This window comes from Schistocerca nitens, chromosome 5, assembly GCF_023898315.1.
Source record: "Schistocerca nitens isolate TAMUIC-IGC-003100 chromosome 5, iqSchNite1.1, whole genome shotgun sequence".
Lineage (NCBI taxonomy): Eukaryota > Metazoa > Arthropoda > Insecta > Orthoptera > Acrididae > Schistocerca > Schistocerca nitens.
The window spans coordinates 522,152,459-522,178,439 of NC_064618.1; the positions used below are offsets into that span (position 1 = coordinate 522,152,459).

The following is a 25,981-nucleotide window of genomic DNA, read 5'->3' on the forward strand; positions in this document are numbered from 1 at the left end:
TGTTTATTTGTATTAGTATAGGCAGTGTTTTATTTGTGTTTTGTGATTATTTGTTTTATGTTGTGTGTATTTATTTTCCTATTTTCATGTGCTTGTCTTATTTTGGTATGGATTGTGTGTATATTATGTGTTTGATGTTAAATTTTGTTGTATGGGGACCACTGGGTCGCTTAGTATAGAAAATTTGCTTCAGCTATGACACAAACAATATTTAGAAGTATTAGATTAATTATAGAAGGGGTTATCTTATGTAGATAACTTCCTACACAAAATTTTATGGCAAGGGTATTGGACAGGAGAGCTTTCAGGATAAAATCTGGATCTGTGGTGGATGGATTTGGGGTGTGTTGAGCGTGTTGTGATGTGGTAGGTGGATATTGCGTCCCACCGAATGTGTTGCGTTTCTTGAGACGAGTGCAGGGTATGATGTCCGACGCGGTAGTGTTCAGGACCCACCCGTTGCGTTATCGGCGTATGGCGATTGTGGGTGTTTCAGGTGATAATTATGAGGTGGTCTGTCCGACGCAGTAGTGTTCGAGACGCACCTGTTATCTCAATTGTGTTGATAGTGTGAGTACGGTGATCAAAACGACTATCCGGTGGCCAGTCAATCGAAATTAGGCGATAGGGACGCACCAAACATGGATAATTCGTAATGGGTGCGATGAGGATGTTGTGTGAAAAGGCGAGTTTTGAGCCGTCATAGAAAGACGTAAATCAGGTGGCTGGTCGCACGCAATAGCGTGATCGGCAGAGCTTATTGATGATTTGGGCCGTAGGAGTGTTGTAGAGACGTATTAGCGACGCTAGCCGAGTCTGGGCTTAACTATTTGAGTTAAGCAGAGACGCTAAAACAACACGCCAGTCAGTTTAAAGGATGATAATGAAGGTCACCACAAAAGATAGATGCTCTCAAGTCCAGTCATGAACCTTGACCACTATCACTGATGTTTGCTTGCTGTAACGCGCAAAACTAACTCTTGTTTTGTTCAACAGATAGCTTGACGTTGAATTGAGCCTACCGTTACAGACAGAAGCAGACTAGGAGCGGAAGACCAATGCCATAACCAGTCAAACAAGCACAACATCAAAGGGGTATCGGAGAAATTCGGAGTTACAGTAACCTACAATAATGTGCAACAAATGTTTTTAATTGTTCGCAGATAATAGCAGCAACTGAGCGACGCCAGGGAAAGGAGTTTGCTATAAAAGGTCACGGCATGTAGTAGTAGCATGTTGATGTCAACTGTAGAAAGTAGAAATAGAGAAATTAGTAGTTAGAGACCATGTGGTGATGGGATGACTAAATTAATAAACGTTTATTTTATCCACAGGGACAGACCATCATGATTGTTTTTATAATTTTGTTTTGAAAATTTTGTTTAAGAAATGTATTTCTGTAAAATAATTGTAATGTATTGTACGTGATGACGTAAGAGGAAGTGGCTTAGGCAATAAGTAATCATGTATAAAATATCGTATCCTTAGTGAGTGCAGTTACACGTTGTGGCGGTGACTGGCCAGCTGACGACGAGCGGGACAGCAGACGAGAACCACGAGGGAACTTCGTCCACATGAGCAGGTTTGCTGCTGCTGCCGCTGGCGGATCGTGAACGCTTCATTTTTGCACGTTTAATTACGAAGACGTGACAAGTACTGGACGAACGAAGTATACGAGCAGTGTGAGAGTGAGGTGGACCGTGCACTGATTTGTATAGGTCCTGCCTAGCGCGTGTATGTAAGCGCGGGGTTGTGACAGAGAGAGATGACGCTATCACTCTCTCTCTCTCTCTCTCTCTCTCGCACCGCGCCACGGCAATAGGGACTAGACACGCACCACGTGGTGGATACACTGGGTGCGACCTTGTTGTTGTCGAATAACAGTGCTTTGGAATGGTGGCGGTGTTATGAAAACATTTCATGCCTAGCGCGTATATGTAGGCGGGGTGTGTGTGTCTCTGACGCCATGGCCGCCATCATGGATAACGGTACTTTGGAATGGTACCGGCAATGGAATGGGACCGGCCTTGTTCCAATACTGGTATGGGGTGCCATTGGTTACACGTCTCTGTCACCTCTTGTTCGCATTGACAGCACTTTGAACCGTGGACGTTACATTTCAGATGTGTTACGACCCGTGGCTCTACCCTTCATTCGATCCCTGCGAAACCCTACTTTTCTACAGGATAATGAACGACCGCATGTTGCAGGTTCTGTACGGGCCTTTCTGGATACAGAAAATGCTCGACTGCTGCCCTGGCCAGCACATTCTCCAGATCTCTCACCAATTGAAAACGTCTGGTCAATGGTGGTCGAGCAACTGGCTCGTCACAATACTCCAGTCACTACTCTTGATGAACTGTGGTACCGTGTTGAAGCTGCATGGGCAGCTGTACCTGTACACGCCATCCAAGCTCAAGCTCTGTTTGACTCAATGCCCAGGCGTATCAAGGCCGTTATTACGGCCAGACGTGGTTGTTCTGGGTACTGATTTCTCAGGATCTACGCACCCAAATTGCATGAAAATGTAATCACATGTCAGTTCTAGCATAATATATTTGTCCGATGAATACCCGTTTATCATCTGCATTTCTTCTTGGTGCAGCAATTTTAATGGCAAAATAAATAAATCTCGCGGACTGTTGAATGTCCATCCTCTTCAGTCATTTTGCGCATAGGTAGAGCTGACATACCTCCGCGTTTCCCCGAATTTGTCCCAGTTTTGAGGGTGTCCAGTTTATTTTTATTCATTTAAGCAACTGGTCGGGGCAATCCCGGACCTTTTTTGTCTAGAGATACTCGACTGACTGAAAATCCGTTTTAATAAATCATAGTTTAAATTCACTAAATGAATCGTTTTATATTAGAATGCCACTGGCAAGCACACTTAGTCGCTCTCCTACGTACATATTTTCCATACTTCTTGACTGCGAACAATTAAAAGCCGCCGACAATCGAATGCCCCGTACCGCTTTCAAAAAGGTCATCAACAGGCCGTGTGCGTCCGGGAAAGTAATTCGATTTGACTCGTACGACAGGGGTTTTCGAAGTCCTTGTCCGGGATCGGCAACTGACGTGATGGCAGGCGTACGCACAGCGTCCTTATTTTTTTAAACTGCAATCCATTTTGGTCGAACTTCACGAAATATATCGCTGATGGAATTACGATCACGATGAAATTCTGCACACCAATGAAACAAGCGAAATTTCCATTTTGTCACAACATTAGTTTCGTAAACGCTATATCTAATTAATAGAATCAGCCAATTTGTGAGCTGATACTGTTTTAAATGTACAACTAACTATAAATTAATTTAAAAAATGTGATGTCACTTCTCAAACGCACCACTGCTGGTCGTTTCTAAAAATTTAGGTGACCCTTGTATCTATCTAACGAGGCACAACAATATTCAGCAGTGAACAGCAGAACTTCAAAGAAAAAGAGGAACAGTTACGAAGGGCAAGGTCAACAAACAACTTGGTATGTCGGCTATCGTGACAGACGTCCAATCATGGTTAAGGTCGCTGGCGGGCGAGTTCAACGACGAGAGTGTACGAAAGCTCGGCCACCGTTACGGAACTCTGAGAGCAGCGTAACGTTATAACAGAACACATCAAAACGTCGACACACGTGTTAAAGCTTTCTTGATAACAAAAGGAAAGTTTCCTAACGAATGTCTCACTTATCACAAAGTTTGTAGAGGTTAATCGGCATCTCGGCCGGCATCAGCCTGTGACGACTAGAAAGCAAAACCCTTTGTTACTACGCATATACACTGCCCTCCGCTCTTTAAGTAGGATTATTGGTAATTTTAACACTGACAGATGCGCGAAGAGTACTACAAAATATATAACGAAAAACAGAAGTTTGGCTGTGGCATTAGAAAATGTGAAAAAATATAGTTATTTGTGAAGTAAGGCCGACTGGAGCTAATGAGACATCAGAATCAGGTTGTGCTTGTGAGGTAAATATTCTAAAGAAAACGTACTAACTGCTATAAAATAGCCGGCCGCGGTGGTCTCGCGGTTCTAGGCGCGCAGTTCGGAACCGTGCGACTGCTACGGTCGCAGGTTCGAATCCTGCCTCGGGCATCGATGTGTGTGATGTCCTTAGGTTAGTTAGGTTTAAGTAGTTCTAAGTTCTAGGGGACTGATGACCACAGCAGTTGAGTCCCATAGTGCTCAGAGCCATTTGAACCATTTTGCTATAAAATACTGGCATGAAACTGAGGATTACATATAAATGCAGTCTGTAGTATAAAACGAAACGCGAGAAAACTGGGAGATTTACCGTCTCGTTGTCTAAGAGTTCCTCAAATCTAGATAGCCGGCCGGGGATGTGATCCCTGATCCTCCTGAAGATGAGTCAAGTGTGATGGCCACTATGCAATCTTGCTCGATGGGAAAACCTATTTTAATAAACTTTGAGCACGTGAAATAGAGTGCCGCGGAATGATAAAAAATTAATGGTCAATCACGAAACTGAGAGGTAACAGTAGGAAGCATATGCAAAATCTTTATCAACAGGAGACACGAGTGAGGGTGGGAGTGGAGATACGTTCCAAGACAGGTTAACGAGACATTTGTAAAAGGTATCTAGCAATAAGTTCATTACATGGGCGAACATGGTAACATATAAAACAGGCGCTGGGAGTAGCGGGAAAGCAGATACAGCAAGATTAAACGTATGCCATTTGATTTTATCCAATAATTTCATTTTACTTCACGTCGGCTGACAACCGTCACAGTAGTTTTTCATTACAGCGAGCACGCCACTGTATGCATGATTTAAACATGGCTGTTTAAACATCGGTATGTTTCTGAGTATAAAAAAAGGTCAAAAAGGGACCAAGTGAGCCACTGAGAAAAGCATGGATAACAAACCAAATTATAGTATTGGTTAAAAACAATCATGGTTGCGATTTTACTTTTTTTATTTTTTAACTACGCGTTTCGCCTTTTTAGGCATCTTCAGGTTATCTTAGTTTGGTATTTCTTAGAAGAATCCTTTAGTCAGGGTAACCAAATTATTCCCATCTGCTTGAACACACATCTATGCATTCTGCTCTCTAAAGAGCACTTGGCTCCAAAAAGGAGCGAGTACCTTAAACTTCAACAATTCAGGGGTGTCATGAGTGACGCTGATTGTTATCGAGAGACCGAGATATTCCACAACTAGCACTAAAAGAAAACTGAGTCTTAGAAAATAAACTCAGATCGATATTTGTGCACATTTTTGCCTCCAAACATAAAAAATGGAAAATAAACGCTAGCATGTCAGGCACTCCATTTCTCTTTTTTTTTACGATAATCAACTTCTCAGATATTCAGTAAAGAATGTTATGCATAAACATCAAAAATGGAGAACTGACATTAAATCTGTGTTAGCTAACTATCATCACAAACAGTGCATATAGTGTATCAGCAATAGAAGACCAGCACACATGATTAAGACGTCCCTTCTAACTCTACGAAATTGTCTCCAGAATACAGTGCCCTTTGGAGCGCTGTTCACACTAATTAGGAGTGACACAAAAAAGAAAAAAGCATTGACACGTAAAATGAAATGCAAACTGCATTGTTAGAAGTCTCATTGTATGAAATACCTTTAATGCAATCGTTTTCATTTAAAATTTAAGAGCGTTAATTGTTGTTCGATGTTAATCACGTATTACGGTTCGTACTTCAAATTATTCTAATCAAACGGTTGTAAAAGCCAAGCCAAAGGCATTTTCAAATAGGCTCTTTGCTTACACAGGTTCGGCAGTTAGAAATCAGAAAAAATAGCTGGTTTCATACAGTGAGAAACTACACAATCGGTACCGGTTTTTCTTAATTTACGCTGATTCCGAGAAGATAGCTATCACTGAAAACAGTGGCTGCAATGACCTGCTATCTTAAAATACTGGAACCATCATAACATATGGCAAAAAACATATCCTGCGTAATATGGGTTATTAAAACATGTCACGAGGAAGTTAATGTCAAAATTTCAGTTTAAGAGACTACGTTATAAGGCAAATGTCAGTTGGCGGCATTTACAACGATTTTGTTTTAAACCTTGGAGAACAGACGACTTTCTGTGAAATCTATCTAGGGTTCAGTGATTTACATTTAGGATTCATAGATAATCAAGACATGCGACTTACTTACCGAAATCCTCGATTCCTAAACACAAGACATTGAACACATCACATTCGACAACACGCTTCTCGCACACTAAATATAACAAACATCTTAGGATCAAAGATGTATTTCTTCGCTGTGATAATGATCTCTGGCCGTGCTAGTGTCAAAATGAGACGGAACCGCTAGGACTTATTTGAATCGAGCTGAACCAAGGATTTGCAGTTTTTTAACACGAATAGTGGGCAACAGATTTAACTGATTACCTGAATTTTTAAAGCAATTTTCTGAAAACTGAAAATTTTCCCTTACTAAGAGAAACAAGAAAAATGTGTCGCGTTTGTTAAGATAAATGAAGATAAATGTAAAAAATACATAACACTTAATAGGTTTAGATTCTCCCAAACCACCCCCTTCACTCACACATACATAGTGCGAAGTTGCATACCATTGGTAAACAATAAATATCGACGCTGTACAGTTCACGACATCATGAGATTCATGGAATAATCAAATTTCTGTTTATCGCTAGCGTCAACATTTTTGTAGCCACTGCCTCATTAATGTACGAGATAACACCTTGCAATTACATCATAGCCGCAGAGTAATGTGGGCAAAGAGTGTTTTGTTGAGTGCTAGTTAAAGGACGTGCGCGATTTTCAAACATCTGCAGCGGAACTTATCAAAAACCAAGCGTGTGACACTCGTTTGTCGTTTCATTCTGAGTTGTAGTGAATACCCAAGAAAACAGCTTAATGTTTATGAATTGTCAGAACAGTGGAGTCCATCCATTACTGTCAAAACAACATAACCTAAATAACCTAATGCATAGCTCAAGTTTCGGTATTCTCTTATAGTGACTAGAAAACCAGTAGCGATGGGTAGACAAGTTCTGAATTTAAATGTAGGCATTCTGGGTCACGTCGATTCCGGAAAAACCTCTTTAGCAAAAGCAATTAGTACAGTTGCCAGCACAGCGGCGTTTGACAAGAATCCTCAATCTCAAGAAAGAGGAATAACGATTGATCTTGGATTCAGTTCTTTTCAGGTTGACATGCCGCCCCAGCTTACGAAATATAGTGATAAAGAGATTTTGCAGTTCACATTTGTGGACTGTCCTGGCCATGCCTCTCTGATACGAACAATTATTGGTGGTGCGTAAATTCATATACACTATAGAAATCAAAGAATAACCCTCCACTAGGATGGAAGCTGTTTCTACGACGTGATTTATGAAATTAAATGACCTAATACATTTACACTTTGTACCGTAAATTTCAAACTGTTCTTAGAGATTTTCAGTTTTCATTTTGTACATTCATACGGTATATATTTGATTACCTGTATATTTTTATGAACACTTTTATTGTATAAGTGCATGCTGAATCAGAAAATTTAGTACATTAACCTACTCAACAATTTCTGTTGCTATGTGTTCTGTGAATTATTGTCAGTTTATAACAGACTCATTAATAAAGGAATCTTGTACAGTTGGATGATGGTGATGGTTTTACTATTATTTTCAGGATTATTACATTATCCAACATTCAGATTATTTTTGATAATAAGCTTTTAGGTTTCCAAATTTAGAGCTTGTGAGAACAGCCATGCATAATGGCAAAACATAAGCAGTGTTTGCTACTGCAATTTTTTTTAATGGCACTGTAAGCATATAAGCTTTGTAAATGTTAGTGATAGATTGGTAGGCAAGATTAAGATGTGGCAGAGGCAATGAATTCACTTAGTAATCAGCACCATATCTGGACAGTAAAGAATGACGTGAAAGTTTATGCAGCTAAAATGCCAGATATATGCTAAAGGAGCATACCATATCATGGGAATACTTCCATCATATGTATTCCAAAGCCTCTTATTCCATTCTCACTGTTTTACATAAAATTTTCCCTGTGCTATTGACAGCACACTTTACCTTTTGATCCTTGACACAGTGTATCTGTAAATTGTTAACTACTGATATAAATTTTGACATGTGCTCTGCTAATTGACAGTATAATTTCAGACTCTCATCACAGTATTTGTCTAGTCAAAGGCAAATTATTGACCTGTCCTCACATCCTTACAACATTGAGACTTGTCAAAATTATATGTCTACAATACTTCCAGGCCTAAGAGAAAGAAATAAACAAAAGTACCTTGAGCTGCTGCTTCCAAGTTAGCTGTTTCTTCTTGATTTGCAAGTGAGCATGGCATACATGAAGTTAGAGATGACTGTATTCCACATGAAATTAAATTGATTATGCTTGGTGTGGATGTGGCTGTAACTTCTATTCACTCACTGTGATGTACAGATGAGATGTATATATTCTTCCAGGGTCTTTAACTTTTTTTGGACTCTGTTTTTGAGACCAGCTATATTGCTCATACTGACAGTGTCTCCAGTTTTCTCTCTATTTCATTCAACAGGGTTCTTGCTTATATTTTGCCTTTCAGTCACAACATGTTACATGCTTAGACTAAAATACTGACTGTATGATTACATAATAATTTTCTTTGATGTATCAGAAGAGTTATCTGTAAGTAAAATTTTTTGTTGAAGTTTGTGGCCTGCTGGGTCTAACATTCCTATTGTATTTTTTCAAGGATGAAAGTAAACAAATGATGTTTTGCTTCCCTTATATTAGTTGAACAAAACACAGTTTATTTACTTTTCACTCTTAAACATGAAATTTTTGCGTGAGGAAGCAGTTAAAAATCCATTAATATGATTCTGTTGTATTTTCTGGGCTAAACATAGTGCCATTATTCAAATTTCAAGCTTCTGTCCTTAGCATTTTGGGCTGGGCGATGATGAGTCAGGCAGGCAGGGCATTGCCTTTCTGATATTGAGATGAACAGGTAGAGGTCTAGCACACTATCTACTTCAGTTTTTTGCATCAGATACTAATCCGACTTTGTAATTAGAATAAACCAATGCGAGTTACACACCTGTTAATTCCTATTGCTTCACGCATATGCAAAACAAGGTCTGAAAGCTATACAAAAGTTTAATTTAACTCTTTGACATGACTTCTGTTGTAGGTGATGTGACTTCTGCTCTGGCTGACCTGACATTAGTTTCTGGTGACTGGCAGTCTTGCAGATGAGTAGTCATGCTTTTCGCATGAGTACATGGTTTCACAACCTTCAGAATTTCGATGGTCACAGCTTCTTTGGCCTTTCTATTCCATGAAGACCATGTCTAATGAAGTGGCCTTTTATGGTACTGTCTGCACAGGCAAATGTAGCATTTGTGTAATCACTGCAGATCTTTACAATTGTTTTGTTTTGATGGATGTTATTTGGAGATAACACATGATACTTCCATGAGATCGGCTCTTTCTGGTATACTAATGATGTAGTAGTCTGCCTTTGGCATTTTTTAAAAGCTTCAATTAGAACACTCTATGCACATGTCCTCTTGCTTCTACACACATTGTTTGCAGCTCCAGCTAGCACACAATCACTGCCAGGTCTTAAATGACTTCTCACAGCCTTTTCAGCATTTCCTTAAGTGCAATATGAGGATTGGTGATATCCACGACATTGAAACTTGGGTTGCTACTTGCCACAATTTCTGCTAGTTCCCTCATTATTGATGTTCCTATTGAAGTCTCCATTGTTATTATAGTTTGTCACATGTCTTTTTCATCCTGTTGGTCTATTGCATTTATTTATGTTTCAACAGCTTTAGCACATTCACACAATTTACTAGATTATTTGATGATGCTGATCTCATTGTGGTTTCTGCTGTTGCTACTTCTTTTTTCAAGTTTCACTACTTCTACACAAATAACAATCCCCATTCCCAGTGCAAGAAGTACAGTCATGAATAAAATGTTGCATTTTTATTTTTGTATGTCCAGGTATCAACAACTGTTTAGATGCTCATTGACATGAAAACTGAAGTGGGCTGGTGCACCATTGTGTTGCCTAATATGTCCTCTCATGGAAAATAAGAGGTAAAGTCCAAACAAGTGTGGCAACACATCTCGAATGAGCCCAAAATAATGTGTACCATTCAAATAGGGTGGTATTAGTATCTTATACAATTCCAGCTCAGCAGATGATGGGGATTTGAGATGTGGATGTAAAGTGATTGTTTGGTATAAAACACAAGCAGTTTACAAACACATGCCGTACACACATTACTCTTTCAAGACTTGATACTGCTAAAACAGTCATTTCCAGTTTCTAGTTTTTATCTGAAATTGCTCGTTTTAGGATACTATATTGTCTATATAATTTTAACCTTAGAAGTTTGGGTGAAACTGTGCATGTGTTGGACAGCAAGGGCGCACCCATAAGATAGTTTGGGGGAGAGGGGGCGAGAACAGGGAGTGTGGAGTATGTTCAGTATTTTGGAAGACGAATGGCAATGTGTAAGTAGTCATGAAAATGTTCCAGTTCTGACCTTGTTAAAGACAGCATAATATTGACTTTTGAATCGTTTTCTTGAAAGAGAAAAACCTACGCTAGATTTTTTGCTTTCCCTGAGAGCTGTGGGTGGGGGGTGGGGGCAGCCCTTGTTTCTACTGGGGAAGGGCACCTTTGTCTTAGAATGTCTCTCTTCACAATACATTTACTTCTTAATGGTAGGCTCTTTCTTACTGATGGTAAAAAGCTATTTCATTTGCACTATGATGCGTGTAACCATAATACAAAACACAAAAATAATTATTTTTACTTCTTTGTCTAGGGTGCAGAATTTAGTAATTCACCATGATTCAGACATCTCCAAAAACATCCCATTGAACATAAATAAAAATACAGGACATCTTTGCCTACAGCCACCCCTTCTGAAAATTATATGATAACCTAGATTTGAGATTGAAACCTTCTGTTTTGTCTGTGCTAAGAAACAATGTTCAGTGTGTAGCAGCATGACAAGGAATACTGCTTTGTAAGCAGGCCTATGTAGTTCAGATTAATTTCTTTGAAAAATATTAATGTATTCATGTAAAGACTAAGCTGCTAGTAGGGACAAACAGATCAAGCAAGTTGAGTAGAAGGGCCAGTGACCAGGCACGTGTAGTTGTTTCATACTGTGTTGCTTGTTTGGTTAGATATACAAATAATCTTGTCATGTTTAGCTTGCTGCAGGCCAGCAACACTGCAATTTGTCAATCACAGAGTTATTTTATTTGAGCTATAATGTAGTTGTGGAAGTAGAAGGTTATTTATCTAAATTATTGGTGCTGCAATTAATTTATTAGGTTACAGATGTCTGGCATAAGGAAACTAGTAAGGAATGGTATAGATTGTTAATACGGTGTTGCTTTGTTTCTGGATCAAGGTGCTCTTATCCGTTTGCATTATATTTTCCCCCCTCCTTACTTCCTTGTAACATATTTATATACTTCTATTGTGTTCCATTTGGTAGACTTTTCAGTGTTATCACCTTTATCAGTAAGTTTCACTTGAACTTCTGCCATACAGAAATCTACAAGAATAATTTAAATTTTCTTTGAACACTCAAAATATTTTATTTAAATTATTAGAATAGTATCACAGATTCATGCAACTAATTTTCTCTCTTGTGCAGATGACAGCAGACTTTGACCAAGTGGCTTGCCTTATATTTATAAAAGAAATAATTTTCTGTGTTTTTACCTTTATAAATATGGAACTTTGCTGGTTAATGAATGAACCTGTGTAATGTTGTCTTTACTGAAATAATGATCATTTAAATATTTCAGGAGCTCAGATTATAGACATGATGATACTTGTAGTTGATATAATAAAAGGCATGCAGACTCAAACTGCTGAGTGCTTGATTATTGGGGAAATAACGTGCAAACATATGATTGTTGTTTTAAGTAAAATTGATTTACTACCATCTGAGAAAAGAGGAGTAATGATTGAAAAGGTAAGATAATTTTATAATTATCTAACAGGACAGTGCTTTAACTACAGAAGAAAGCTCATTAACTTATTACATTTTACAGATGACAAAGAGAATGAAAAATACTTTAGCAAACACTGTCTTTAAAGATGCTCCTGTAGTTAGTATTTCTGCAAAATCTGGGGGAGATTCTGATTTAAACAGTAGTTCTGTTGGTATGTATTTTTTATCTTGAGTCTCTCTTACCTTTTATTATTTTCTCAGTATATCTTTCATCTGTTAAATAATATATATTATTGGAAGAAATTATAGAAAATGACAAATTTATTATAGATCATTTTTCCTTTACTTTACTGGGGCATTCATACTGTGCAAGGTATCTGTTGTTCTTAATCTGATACTGAAAACACCTGTTAGTACTGTATGCAATAATTCTGTTCCCAAAATAACTCTTCAGGCTTCCAGATGTAAATAGTATTTAGTAAACAGCAGTTAAATTGTATGAAGTAAATAAACAGCTTTCTATTTCATAAATATCAAAGCAAATATCCCTGACTGATATTGCCTAAATAGAACATCACCAGCACTAGTTATTTTGGAAGTGGTCTGTAATAACTTCTTAATTTAATTTCATATTCTTTGAGATGTTCCTTGAATGCATTCACAGTACAGTGTTTAATAATGTCCATTTGCTGAGCATAATTTTGGTGTTCATGATGTATACAATTTAGAACAAAGTATTATTCTTTCTCATCATTCCTTACTCCAGGTACTAGTACTACTACTACTGCTACTACTACTACTACTACTAGTAGTGTGTCATTGTATGGAAAATGTTATTGCTCTGTGCATTGCTGTATAATTAATTGCAAAAAGGCACATTCAGATCATTGTGATTTATTTCTCTAGTGATTTTCCTACATCACTTCAGGTAAATTTAGAGACTGTTTCCAGAACAAGACCAAAATACTGCTGCTTCCTCTCTCAATACAGGGTACCTATTTTAATTGTTACCTATATTGCATGTGGTGTGCTCAACTGTAACAAGGGAAAATGTCCCCTCCCCCCCCCCCCCCCCCCCCAACTACTCACACACTTATCAAGCTACAGACTGCCTACAGTAGAAAATAAGTGCTTATGTTTTGATGTAAATGAAACATATGTGAAGAAAAAAGGGGATTTAAGAAAGAAGAAATGTAATTTGGTTTTTCTTTCTAGCAGGTTAGTAACTATTGCTTTAACTTTTCAAATTTGACCCTGTATTACTTCAGTTTGCCACCAAGATTAAGAATATATTTCTGTCATTTATTTTTTATTTTTCTTAATTTTTTACATGATTAGTTGACACAATTTTATGTAATAATTGGGTGTTAACCTGAAGGTTAACTTACCACATAAGAGTGTTCCTGTAATCTGAAAGTGCAGGGACACAGTTGAAAAATAATTATTTTGTAAACATTTTCCTTTTTATTTGTATTTGACAAGTTAAGTGCTGGTCCAGGATTCAAATCCAAAAATCCTGTCGCATGCGGTGTGCACAATATGAGGCCTTCCAATAATCTACTTTAAAGCTTCAAATTGTCATGATATTTTTCCCTTGAAACTTTGTCAGTTTGTGAGGTATGTTTGTCTGGGTCAGCTGATCGTACACCAAGTGTGAAAGGCAGGGTTCTGTTTCCGGCGTGACAATTTTAAAAAGAACTACATTAAATTGTTTTAACTTGTACTCTGCAAAGAGTAAGTGAATTATTTTTAGTATTTCTTTCCCTTTAGGTTCCATCTTAAAGATTGCTACTCTTCAGTTCCTTTTGTTTAGATTGCCCTTTCATATTGTTGTAGTGTGATTTCCTTTTTTTCCTGAGTATGATGTCAAATTACCTATATTCAGATGAAATGTTTTACTTTAAAAAGCTATTTTCTAAACATTTTATGGTGTTCAGCTTTTAAAGTAAATGTAACTTGATAAAATAATGTGTGTGATAATTAACAAAATGGTTCAAATGGTTCTGAGCACTATGGGACTTAATGATAATTAACAATGAAAACTGACGTGACTGAGGATATGCGAAAATAGAACCAATAACATTCCAGTAGACATGAGTTTGGAAAATAATTGCGAACATGTGGTTGTGAGCCGCCATTGACTTCAGTATGAAATGTTGTCCTAGCTAGTACAAATGTACTTGAAATGTAACAAGAAATTCAGTGCTAGTTTGGCTCATTTCATGTTATAGTTTACTGCAGTTTTACACTTGTTGTCCTCATATTTGTGTGTAATACTTCACCTATCTCTGCAATGAGTTACAGATTCTTCAAACACTGCTGGATCATCTCATGAATCTTGACAAGACTGTACAATTCAATGCCTGAATTCCTTAACTTTATCAATGGCATTGTTTCACAATTCACTTACAAAACGTTCCAGGTTCCCATCATACATGTACCATATTCCCCAGCCATGAGTCTTGGCGATCATCATATATAAAAAGATACACCCATCAAGAAGTTTTCCTGTAAGTGCCAGTCAGCAAAAGTATAATTATTTCTTTACCAATTAATGTAGAATGAAGATTGGGCAATCAAATTAAGCTCTTGGTGAGGTGCTTCAGCGGGTACATACACAAGATTTATAGCATAATTAATTCGGCAGTGAGACACATTTTAGTTGGACTTTAGTTAAAAATTGATATATAATCAAAACAAGTTCACAGACAGCAAGGTAGTATGCATTGGTGGAGGTTGTAACACACAATTCATCATCTTTCGTTCTTAAAATTATAACTTTTAGTGTATGTTTCTTTTTTTTATTTATGTCATCCATAACTGATGAACTATTGAAGATACATAAATTTTGAGTAGAGCAATGGTAAGAGCAGTAAAAATTTGTTAGGGAAGTGGTACCAAATTAATAGTTGTAATGATATTTAACAGCACAAAGAGAGAGAATGCTTTTTGAGCATTGCAACATTTTAGACAAGAATTTTGGCACACAGCTTAATGGGGCAGTCACATAATTCATAAATACTCTGTATCAAAAGATGTAAGTGAGGCTGATGTAACTGCAAACCTCATTAAGCGACATATACAGGAATTCTTTGGAGGAGGCGGACTGAGGCTATATAAGGGTGACAGCCATCATGGCAGGGAGAGAGTTCGGTGCAATGTGGTTGGAGTGGGACCTGTGCTGGTTGGAAAATGTTCTTTGCAATCTAACTGAAGCAGCATGTAGGTCAAGCTGCGTGGTGATTCCAGGCACACAGGCTTTAGGGAGATAAAAAATTTATGGACAGTCGATTAGCTGAACTTAGAAAACTTAGGGCTTAGTCAGGTGTCTGATTATCTTCTCCCAGGTGACCATCTGGACTTGTAATTCTTGTGTGACGTGGGTTTTGGACTCTGTTTCTGAACACTAAAGTTGGACTTTATCCCAGTTTTACCTCCAAGGGTCTCTGATGATTTTACCACAAATAAGCACTTAGGAGTAGCATCATGTGTCAGTTTGACTCAAATTAAGTATGGGTTAGTCTGTGGTTGATTTTCCTTTAATGGGTAGCAGTGAACAAAATTAATATTTTTCGGCAGTTTTTTCAATTTATTAAGTTTTATATAGCAAGTTTACCTGCCGTTATATTGGTGGCTCAAGTCGCTTTTAACGACTTACTGAAGTAGTTGGTTTCACCAGTCTTTGAGTTTATGTGACAGTTTTAGAGACAATAAACTTTTATTAGTGCAAATTGAAATGTTGTAGTCACAGGTCATCATTTCACATAATTTGCAACTGGATAATGCCTAGTGATTAATTGTCTCACTGGTTAATAGCATCAAGAACAAATTTAATTCATTATTTCAATTACTAATCCACTCAGGAAAGAGAAGCTGAATTTATCATCATCAGTGAAGACAACAAGAGCCATCGTATTTATTTTAGAGTGCAATAAATTTTTTTTCCAGTGCTGTCACAAGTGGCAGCTTATATAACCACACATTCACAATTATCTCACAAATGGCGTGTTTCTGGATCTATGTTTACTGGAATGCTTTTGACTGTATTACCATATCATTTCCTTATGTCAATTTTTGTTTTCTGATAAATCCTGTATAAATGAAAAATATTGTAATATTTTCTTTTGATGACTATGAAGGTGCTTTTTTTTTTAAGTGAACAAAATTGTACTTACTAGTTGTATTTACGATAGAAAATGAATATTCAAAGTAAGACTAATGAAAAGTCACCTACCTTGTGTGAAAGATGGCAGTAATAACACAATCACAATGTTGCCAATGGTAACAATATTGTTGTTGTTCATTACACAAAAATGTAGCTTGTATCTCATTTAATTGTAGTTACATTTTATGTTTTATATATTGAAATATGATGCATGCCCTGTAAGTGGTAATAATATATAATCTGTTTCACAGGAATAGAAGAACTTATAGAAACACTAAAACAATATGCTTATGTTCCCACCCGTGGTACCTCAGAACCATTCTTGTTTGCTGTTGATCATTGCTTCAGCATTCGTGGGCAGGGGACCGTAATGACTGGAACTGTTCTCCAGGGATCTGTAAATGTTAATGATGTATGTAGACTTAATGTTTTATTTCTCTCGTAAAAATATTTATAGAGAATTTAAAAAAATTATTTGACAGATTGTGTTTGTTACTGTTGCACAGTAGGAACTGATATTAGTTTCTGGTGTAGAGGTTGATATAACTAATGAAGTTCTTTAAGTATTTATTGGTGTTGTTAACTTATTTTTGAAAATATTGGATATCAATACCGCATGATGTGTAAATTGTTTTTATATGTCTCCATTCACATGCACTTGATTGTTTTCATTGTGTGCCCGAACCACCAATGTGATAGGGCAATGTCTTCAATGTCTAGTTCATCATAGAATTGCCCATAGTCTATTCCTTTCACACATGTAGCTTTGCAGAATGAGTTTTGATGGTACCTTTTTAATTATCGGGGTGTTGATATAACTCTACAGATTTTATCTGTACTTTGTGATAACCTGAATTATGTAGTCATTGTAGAGTTGGGTCTTTTATCAGAAGTGTAGGGGTGTTGTGGAAAGTCACAAGTGATGTATTTTTTGGGGTGGAATGGAAGCAGTGTTATAGAGAGTTTTCATCTTTTTGATGATGACATAGAAGAATGTGAGTATTTGATACAAACTGATCAGTGCTGGCTAAAGTTCTGATTATCCCACTGTGTTTCAATATGCTCCAAAGAATCTAGTTTCTTTCAAATTAGTTAATCCGGATATCCCTTGCCAACCCTCCATGATACTTAGATCTCATGTTACAGTTGCAGCAAGCATGTATAAATGAAGAACTGATGTTACTAAACACAGCCTTCCAAAATGCCTTCACAAAAGAAGATGAAGTAAATATTCCAGAATTTGAATCGAGAACAGCTGCCAACATGAGTAACATAGAAGTAAATATCCTCGGAGTAGTGAAGCAACTTAAATCACTTAATAAAAGCAAGTCTTCTGGTCCAGACTGTGTACCAATTAGGTTCCTTTCGGAGTATGCTGATGCATTAGCTCCATACTTAACAATCATATACAACCGTTTGCTCGACGAAAGAACTGCACCCAAAGACTGAAAAGTTGCACAGGTCACACCAATATTCAAGACAGGTAGTCGGAGTAATCCACTAAATTACAGGACCATATCGTTAACATCGATATGCAGTAGAATTTTAGAACATATATTGTGTTCGAACATTATGAATTACCTCGAAGAAAACTGTCTATTGACACACAGTCAACATGGGTTTAGAAAACATTGTTCTTGTGAAACACAACTAGCTCTTTATTCACATGAAGTGTTGAGTGCTATTGACAAGGGATTTCAGATCGATTCTGTATTTCTGGATTTCCAGAAGGCTTTTGACACAGTACCACACAAGCGGCTCGTATTGAAATTGCATGCTTATGGAATATTGTATCAGTTATGTGACTGGATTTGTGATTTCCTGTCAGAGAGGTCACAGTTCGTAGTAACTGACAGAAAGTCATCGAGTAAAACAGAAGTGATTTCTGGCGTTCCCCAAGGTAGTGTTATAGGCCCTTTGCTGCTCCTTATCTATATAAACAATTTGGGAGACAATCTGAGCAGCCATCTTCGGTTGTTTGCAGATGATGCTGTCATTTACCGACTAATAAAGTCATCAGAAGATCAAAACAAACTGCAAAACAATTTAGAAAAAATATCTGAATGTTGCGAAAAGTGGCAGTTGACCCTGAATAACGAAAAGTGTGAGGTCATCCACATGAGTGCTAAAAGAAACTCGTTAAACTTCGGTTACACAATAAATCAGTCTAATCTAAAATCCGTAAATTCAACAAAATACTTAGGTATTACAATTACGAACAACTTAAATTGGAAGGAACACATAGAAAATGTTGTGGGGAAGGCTAACCAAAGACTGTGTTTTATTGGCAGGACACTTGGAAAATATAACAGACCTACTACAGAGACAGTGTACACTGCGCTTGTCCGTCCTCTTTTAGAATACTGCTGCGCGGTGTGGGATCCTTACCAGATTGGACTGACAGAGTACATAAAAAGTTCAAAGAAAGAAATATGGGAGAGATAGTCACAGAAATGATACAGGATTTGGGCTGGAAATCGTTAAAAGAAAGGGGTTTTTCGTTGCGACGGAATCTTCTCATGAAATTCCAATCACCAACTTTCTCCTCCGAATGCGAAAATATTTTGTTGACACTGACCTACATAAGGAGGAATGATCACCATGATAAAATAAGGGAAATCAAGGCTCGTACAGAAAGATATAGGTGTTCATTCATTCCACGCACTATACAAGATTGGAATAATAGAGAATTGTGAAGGTGGTTCGATGAACCCTCTGCTAGGCACTTAAATGTGATTTGCAGAGCATCGATGTAGATGTAGAATGTAGTTTGAAGTATGATCAGCAGTATTGTACTTGGATTTGAGTTTTCATGGACGTTCCAAAATGTGTTTATATCATAAAACAGATAGTAATAAAATAACAGTAATTTTCATATTTATTATTATTTATTAATAGGGAGAAGGCATATGTTATTGCTCAGTGGCCTTCCAAACTCATGTAGCTCAATAAATGAGGCATTTATTCAACTCTCCACAACCCAAAACTTTTCCAGTTTTTGAATTGGTATCGTTCTATAATTCCGAGTAAGAGGTTGATATCTGTTAATTTTAGATGTGACTGTCCTTACTGTCATTCTTAGTGGTATAATGCCTTAATGGAAAGAACCTTTGAGATTACAGCAGATAGATAGCAAATGATATGGCATAGAACTTGCCTAAAGTTACTTAAAGCAGCATCCAAGCACTGAAATTCCTGACTGTCACCAACATCATCACAATTCTGCTGTGCCGTGTTTTCCTTTGAAAGGTGGTGGATGCTGCTTTTTACTATTATTATTATTATTGTATGGAAGCTGATATAAACGGTTTGAATGATGAACTGATAGTACAGCACAGTCAAATATGGATGGTTATGTTCTGTTTTGTATGAGGTGTTGTCATGTGATGGTTTTGAATCTATATATGTTGGTGCAGTTACAATTATGTGCTTTGTAAATAAGCAAGAGTTGTAGTATTGATTGTTTAATCAATTAGAATGTCATAAAGTCATAAAATGCACTCAGTGGAGGCAATTCCTAGTTATGATAAGGACCTTATGAACTCCGTGATGTTCCTGCTATTTGCAGATAACCTATGTTCCAACTGTCATGTAGAAACTTGGAGAAAGTGCTATTCTGTAGCCTTCAGATTTTCTTTAGTTTAGGTTTGATGATGTGTACTTTATTGTATCTGAAGTCAAGAAGAAATTCATTTCTGTGTTTGGAGGATACAATAAATTTTCAGTTTGCCAACAAAATGAAAAATTAAGTGGACTACCGGAACTGAAATGCTCTCCACAATATAAAACAAAGTGTTACATATTTTGCAATGTTGTAGTTGAAAATTATGCATTGAAGTCAGTTTGGCCTTCCTCGAGTGCTATAAGGTATTTGTATTTTACAAATTTCATTACATGTGACGACAACTGACTGGATGTTTCTGCCACTCAATTACAATCTGTTGCTGGATGTAAAACACTTAGTAACAGCCATTCTCCCGATACTTCTGTTAAGTAACAGATTACAAATCAGCCCACTGACAGTAATCTTCTACCCACTGAGCTTGAAGTGGAAGAATTCACAAAATTTTTGTTTTGCATAATGTGACTCCTTCTCAGCCATTTTCTTCTTACTCATTCTGATTTTTAGCACAAACATAATCTTAACATAGACAGTGCTAAAGACATAGAGTTGAGAGGCCCTAAAAACATTAGGCGGGTGGAGGGAGAACTCATAACTAATTTTCTACCACACAGCACTGGTAGACTGCAGGGAGCAACTTGCAAGCATTTTTGCATTTGTGCTGCAGACAATGTGATTTTAGGGTATGGCCATAAGTGCCCTTTGGATAAAGCTGGTGAGAACCCTCTCTCTTCAGAACAATGGGCACAGTACGCACTTCAGAAAAGCTATGGTGCCTTACCATATCGCAGCTATCTCAATACACCCTTGCGGATACTGCTGAATAGTAAGTGATTGGCAATTTGCGCTCCAGTGTCCACTTCCCAGTCTCAATTCTCTTGAGAGGTTAAACAGTGTACAAAAGAAAGCAACGAAAATTGTTGCTTACCGAGGCCATCTGAACTATGTGTATTGAACTGGCTATATTTGAAGCTTGTGAATATCCATAGCTGTTGTACAGGAGGAAGAGTGTCTCCAAACATTACTTGAAGACATTGCCCATGGTAAAGCGATTTGCTAAAACCATCACCATTGTCAGCCTAGATTCAGCATCCAGCCTGAAAGATTTGGAGAGATTTACGGGTCTCATATTTGATTCAAAGCTATTATGGTTACCACAACCAAGAGATTAGAGAGAGGTAGTGAGAGAGCACAGTTGAACCCTAAAGCACATTACATACAGTTCTTTGAATTCACTGCATGTCCTAAAGAACCACAGCCACTGGTCCTGGAAACTGTACCAGTTTATAAGGCTTCTTTGTGATCCTGGCCTAATTTTGGGTTCACTGAGTATGGGTCGATGAGACCTGTACGTATCAAACTCATCGACTCTATCCACCAGTCTCTGTGCTTAGGCCGGGAAGTTACTACTCACCTTTCAGTGGCATCTCTTCTTAATGTGTTATGCATACAGTTTCTGTGATGTTCTGTAATCACCAGTATGCCAAATTGTTGCTATTCCTACCATAGAAATGATTTTTGAAATTCACCTTTGAGTAATTAGGGGATGTATGATCTGTGCAAAGCATGGCTAAGAGACTGTTGATATGTGACAAATGCCAACCTTGACACATGGGTGAAACCGGAGTACTCTACGGCATTGGCCCCTTATCTAGCTTGCACTTATCATGAATCTCTCGCCCAGCACAAAGTCCCAAGTGACTGGAAAGAAGCTAATATAAGAAGCGTAAAAGAATGGACCCATAAAATTAAAGGCCAATATCCCTAACTTGTGTATGCTGCAGAATCCTTGAACATATTCTCAGCTTATGTCTATGAATCGGCATATTTTAGAAAGCATTGCTCGTGTGAAAATGAGTTTGCCCTTTTCTCACATAATATACTGGGAACTACGGATGAAGGGCAACAGCTAGATTCCATATTTCTGGAAAGCATGTGACACCGTGCCTCATTGCAGGCTGTTAATGACAGTAAGAGCATATGGAATAAGTTCACAGTTATGAGAGTGGCTTGAAGACTTTTTAAATAATAGAACCCAGTATGTTGTCCTCCACAGCAAGTGTTCATCAGAGACAATGGTGTTGTCAGGAGTACCCCAGGGAAGTGTAATAGGACTGCTGCTGTTCTCTGTAGACATAAATGATTTGACGGATAGAGTGGGCAGCAGTCTGCGGTTATTTGCTGATGATGCCGGGGTGTACAGTAAGATGTCGCAGTTGAGTGACTGTAGGAAGATACAAGATAACAAAGACAAAATTTCTGGTTAGTGTGATGAATGGCAGCTTAGCCCTAAATGTGGAAAAATGTAAGTTAACGTGGATGAGTTGGACGATCAAACCTGTAATACTCGTATACACAGTCAAGTCGTTTAAATATCTGCACATAACTTTGCAAAGCGATGTGAGGTGGAATGAGTATGTGAGAACTGGGGTAGGGAAGGCAAATGGTTGGCTTTGGTTTATTGGTAGAATTTTAGGAAAGTATGTTTCACCTGCAAAGGAGACCACCTATAGGATGCTGGTGCGACCTATTCTTCAGTACTGCTCGATGTTTGGGATCCATTCCTTGTTGAACTGAAGGAATACATCGAAGCAATTCAGAAGCGGGCTGCAAGATTTGTTACCGGCAGGTTTGAACACCATATAAGTATCACGGAGATACTTTGGAAACTCAAATGGGAATCCCTGGAGTGAAGGCGACATTCTTTTCAAGAAACACTATCGAGAAAATTTAGGGTACTGGCATTTGAAGCTGACTGTTGAACGATTCTGCTGCTGCCAACATACATTGTGTGTAAGGACCACAAAGATAAGATATGAGAGATTAGGACTCATATGGAGGCATATAGGCAGTTGTTTTTTCCTTGCTCTATTTGCGAGTTGAACAGTAAAGGAATTGACCAGTAATGGTACCAGGTACCCTCCGCCACACACCGTATGATGGCTTGCGGAGTATCTATGTAGATGTAGATGAACCAGCTTATGCCCAGAGTAATTGAGGTACAGCAAGGACTGCATTCCTGGGTTTATTTTTACTCAATGTTTCATGAAATTTTAAATTAACACCACAATTGTACATCAGAAATCAAAGATGGGTCTAAATGAAATGACAGTCTTCACTTCTCTATGATTTTCTCTGAGTTTTTCTTTGAGATATGTTCACCAAATAAATACAGAGTGGTTTAGGTGGAGCTAAACGTTACCTTGAGAGCTCTGGAGCAGATGAACGATATTCTGGTTGTGAAATTTCATGTGTGCTTCGATTCCAGAACTGACGTTCATTCAATTTAACACACAAACAAGTTCAGAATATCCATAATTCTGTGCTCTGCTTATAAAGAAGGCGGGGAAGAAGGAGTCATACTACTGGGTACCAAGACACTTTGAAACTTAAGGTAATGAACTGGCTGAAGAGGCAGCCAGAAAAACAGGTGCTGCAAATTCCATGGCCCTTTGTAACATCCTCACACATTACTGTGACATTACTGTTGAGGTACAAAACCATGCATTCACAGGAATGAGAGTATCTGGAAGTGAAGGATGATTGGCTGCAGCTGCTAAAGGCAAGAGGTGGCGTTAGCAGATTTTCCAGGTCTTTTCGCATACCAATTTTAGGACACAGCATTTTAATAAGTTATATTTTATTTTCAGACCTGAATGTGGAGGCTAGTTCAACTGCATATCTGCCCTCTATCTTAGCAGACAGATATATGTACATGATACAGCTTTTTAAGTTTTTTGAACTGTGTGGTCTCATTTCTCAATTATTGGGGGGTAGGGTTTAATGTTTTATCAGGTTGTGTGTAGATGATCAACCAGTCAAATTTTCCTGTGGTCTTACTGCAGCCCCTCTTTGCTGATCTATTGGGGTTTTAGTATCTTCTTTTCCAATCAGTCTTATCATTCAATTTTTTATTATGACTTTTTTAATGTGCAAGAAATAGTAATATAGATTGTTTGCTCTTTTATAGCATGAATTTCTTTTCATAAGGTTTCAGTCTTAATAGTGTAACGTGACTGTACTTTTTCTCTTGGAATAGTCATTTGATTATAAAAATGTTGTGTCATAATTTTTATGTATATGTTTCATTTCTTTTCAGGCAATTGAAATCCCTTCAATGCAAGTTACTAAAAAGGTAAAAACAATGCAGATGTTTCATCAGCCAGTTGAACAGGCGTCACAAGGAGATCGACTAGGCATATGTGTTACACAGTTTGATCCAAAACTTCTAGAAAGAGGGCTAGTGTGTTGCCCAGGATATATCACAAATATACATGCTGCAATTATTTCTGCACAGAAGATCAGGTATTTCAAGAGTTCTGTAAAATCAAAAATGAAATTTCATATAAGTGTTGGTTATGAAACTGTGATGGCAAAAGTTTCAGTTTTTGGTCTCATGGAGAATGATAAATGCTGTGAGAAGTCTGATGACAGAGGTGACTCCTTCAGTTTTCAGCAGATATACAAGTATCAAGATGAGTTACTGTCTGATGAATCAGATAGCACAAAACAGATAGACAAGGAATTACCTTTAAAACAATATGTTTTACTTGAGTTTGAGAAACCAATATTGGCAAGTTCTCGTTCCCTTGTCATTGGTTCAAAACTGGACATTGATATCAATAGTAACAGTTGTCGAATTGCATTCTGGGGAAAGATGCTCGAGAGGATTGTTGATAAAAATTATTCCACTGCTGTACTACCAAAACTCAAAGTTTACAAAGACAAATGCAAGACAGGAATTGTTGACAGAATAAAAAATGCAAATGAAGTAATTGGAAAGGACATTTTCAAGAAGGAAACAAACATCCAGCTATTTGTAGGGTTAAAAGTGAACCTGTCCACTGGTGAAGAGGGAGTAATAGATGGAGCATTTGGCCAGAGTGGGAAAATAAACATCAGAATTCCAGGTCAGTTCCTAAATTACTGGAGAGTGATACCTTTAATCTTTTTTGACTGATAATATATAGATCACATAATCACCTGCAATATTACACACACACACACACACACACACACACACACACACACACACACACACACACACACATATGTGTGTGTGTGTTATCTATTTTTGACTAAGGCCTTACTGGCCGAAAGCTTTATTTGTAACAGTCTTTTTGTTGTGCCTATCTGCGACTCAACATCTCTGCTATATGGTGAGGAGCAACTTCCCTTTTCATATTTTTATTACATTCCATCATGGATTTTCTGTTGTTTGATTTTTTCCTAACTAGTACTTCAGTGAACGTACATACAGACCTGTCTTTGTGTGCTGTCATCTCTACATCATCTTCATGCCTCTCTCTATAAAAATCTCTGTGCCTGATTTTAGATAATGTTGTGTGTACATCCATCTTAAGTGTGAGGCATATATAGATGTTATTCATATGGGTAGGTCAAGATCTACGTATACTATAGATTATTAGAATATCCACAAAAGCAGGCCTATTTGCATTTTGCAGCATGTGTGGATTTAAATGTATACAGTACAAGGTTCAGTTTGTCTCATGTGTATCTATTATTGTTGCATGTATACTGCCACATGATTTCCAGGTTATTTGGGTATACAGCATATTCTGTATATTATTCTGTTGCAGGTGGCCTGAAAGATACGACTATTTCTCAAATAAATCAAGGCTCAAAGAAAAAGGGTAAAAATGTTGCTGTACAAGATGATGGGAATGATACTGGCCCTGTGAAATTTACAGTTGCATTCAAAAGATATGCATATGATCCTGAAAAGAGGATGATACAGCTTTAATGTCTGCAAAGACAAACTTGAAATTGTTTGTAATTAAAGTTACTCTGTTAAATGACAAATAAAATAAATGTGTAAGACACTGAAGTCATTCAAATGTGAAAAAATTGCCCAAGTAATTTTTCATTTCTCCTTCAATACATAATGCTGCAATACTGGTCAAACTAGGAACATCTGTCAAAATTAAGCCTTGCGAGTAGTTCTTAAAGGCACTGGATTTGCAGTTGGGAGGATGACAGTTCAAAAATCTGTGTGGTCATCCAGATTTAGGATTTCCATGGTTCCCCTAAATTACTTGGCATGAATATTGGAGTGATTCCTTTGAAAAGCATCTGGCTGAATTCCTTCTCTGATCAAGGGGTATCTAATGACCTCATTGTTGATGGAGTGTTTAATAACCCTGCTTCCTCCTTTTACATCTAATAATAGGCCTTTATACATGATGAGTGAAATAAATTCATT

At 37.6% G+C, this 25,981-nt stretch overlaps 2 protein-coding genes across 2 annotated transcripts in view; one reads left to right on the forward strand and one right to left on the reverse strand.

The window, feature by feature from the left end:
• LOC126259495 (WD repeat-containing protein 47) overlaps positions 1–6,219 on the reverse strand; it is a 703,557-nt gene extending 697,338 nt beyond the window's left edge. Inside the window, exon 1 of the mRNA XM_049956342.1 lies at positions 6,154–6,219. The gene's annotated coding sequence lies outside the window, so the exon portion shown is untranslated. The remainder of the gene's footprint in view (positions 1–6,153) is intronic.
• Positions 6,220–6,604: 385 nt separating this feature from the next.
• Positions 6,605–25,606, forward strand: LOC126259380 (selenocysteine-specific elongation factor). Its single transcript, XM_049956130.1, has 6 exons — positions 6,605–7,280; positions 11,823–11,992; positions 12,072–12,183; positions 16,388–16,548; positions 23,858–24,668; positions 25,359–25,606. Exons 1-6 carry the CDS (start codon positions 7,004–7,006, stop codon positions 25,520–25,522), a joined length of 1,695 nt encoding a protein of 564 aa, XP_049812087.1. The 5' UTR covers positions 6,605–7,003; the 3' UTR covers positions 25,523–25,606.
• The last annotated feature ends 375 nt before the right edge of the window (positions 25,607–25,981 follow it).

What these genes read in the sequence shown, in the direction of transcription:
- LOC126259380 (XM_049956130.1), top strand. Translation starts at nt 7,004, where the DNA reads ATGGGTAGACAAGTTCTGAATTTAAATGTAGGCATTCTGGGTCACGTC. An exon ending in GATACGAACAATTATTGGTG is followed by an intron (nt 7,281 to 11,822) that starts GTGCGTAAATTC and finishes TAAATATTTCAG; the next exon opens with GAGCTCAGATTATAGACATG. An exon ending in AATAAACATCAGAATTCCAG is followed by an intron (nt 24,669 to 25,358) that starts GTCAGTTCCTAA and finishes ATTCTGTTGCAG; the next exon opens with GTGGCCTGAAAGATACGACT.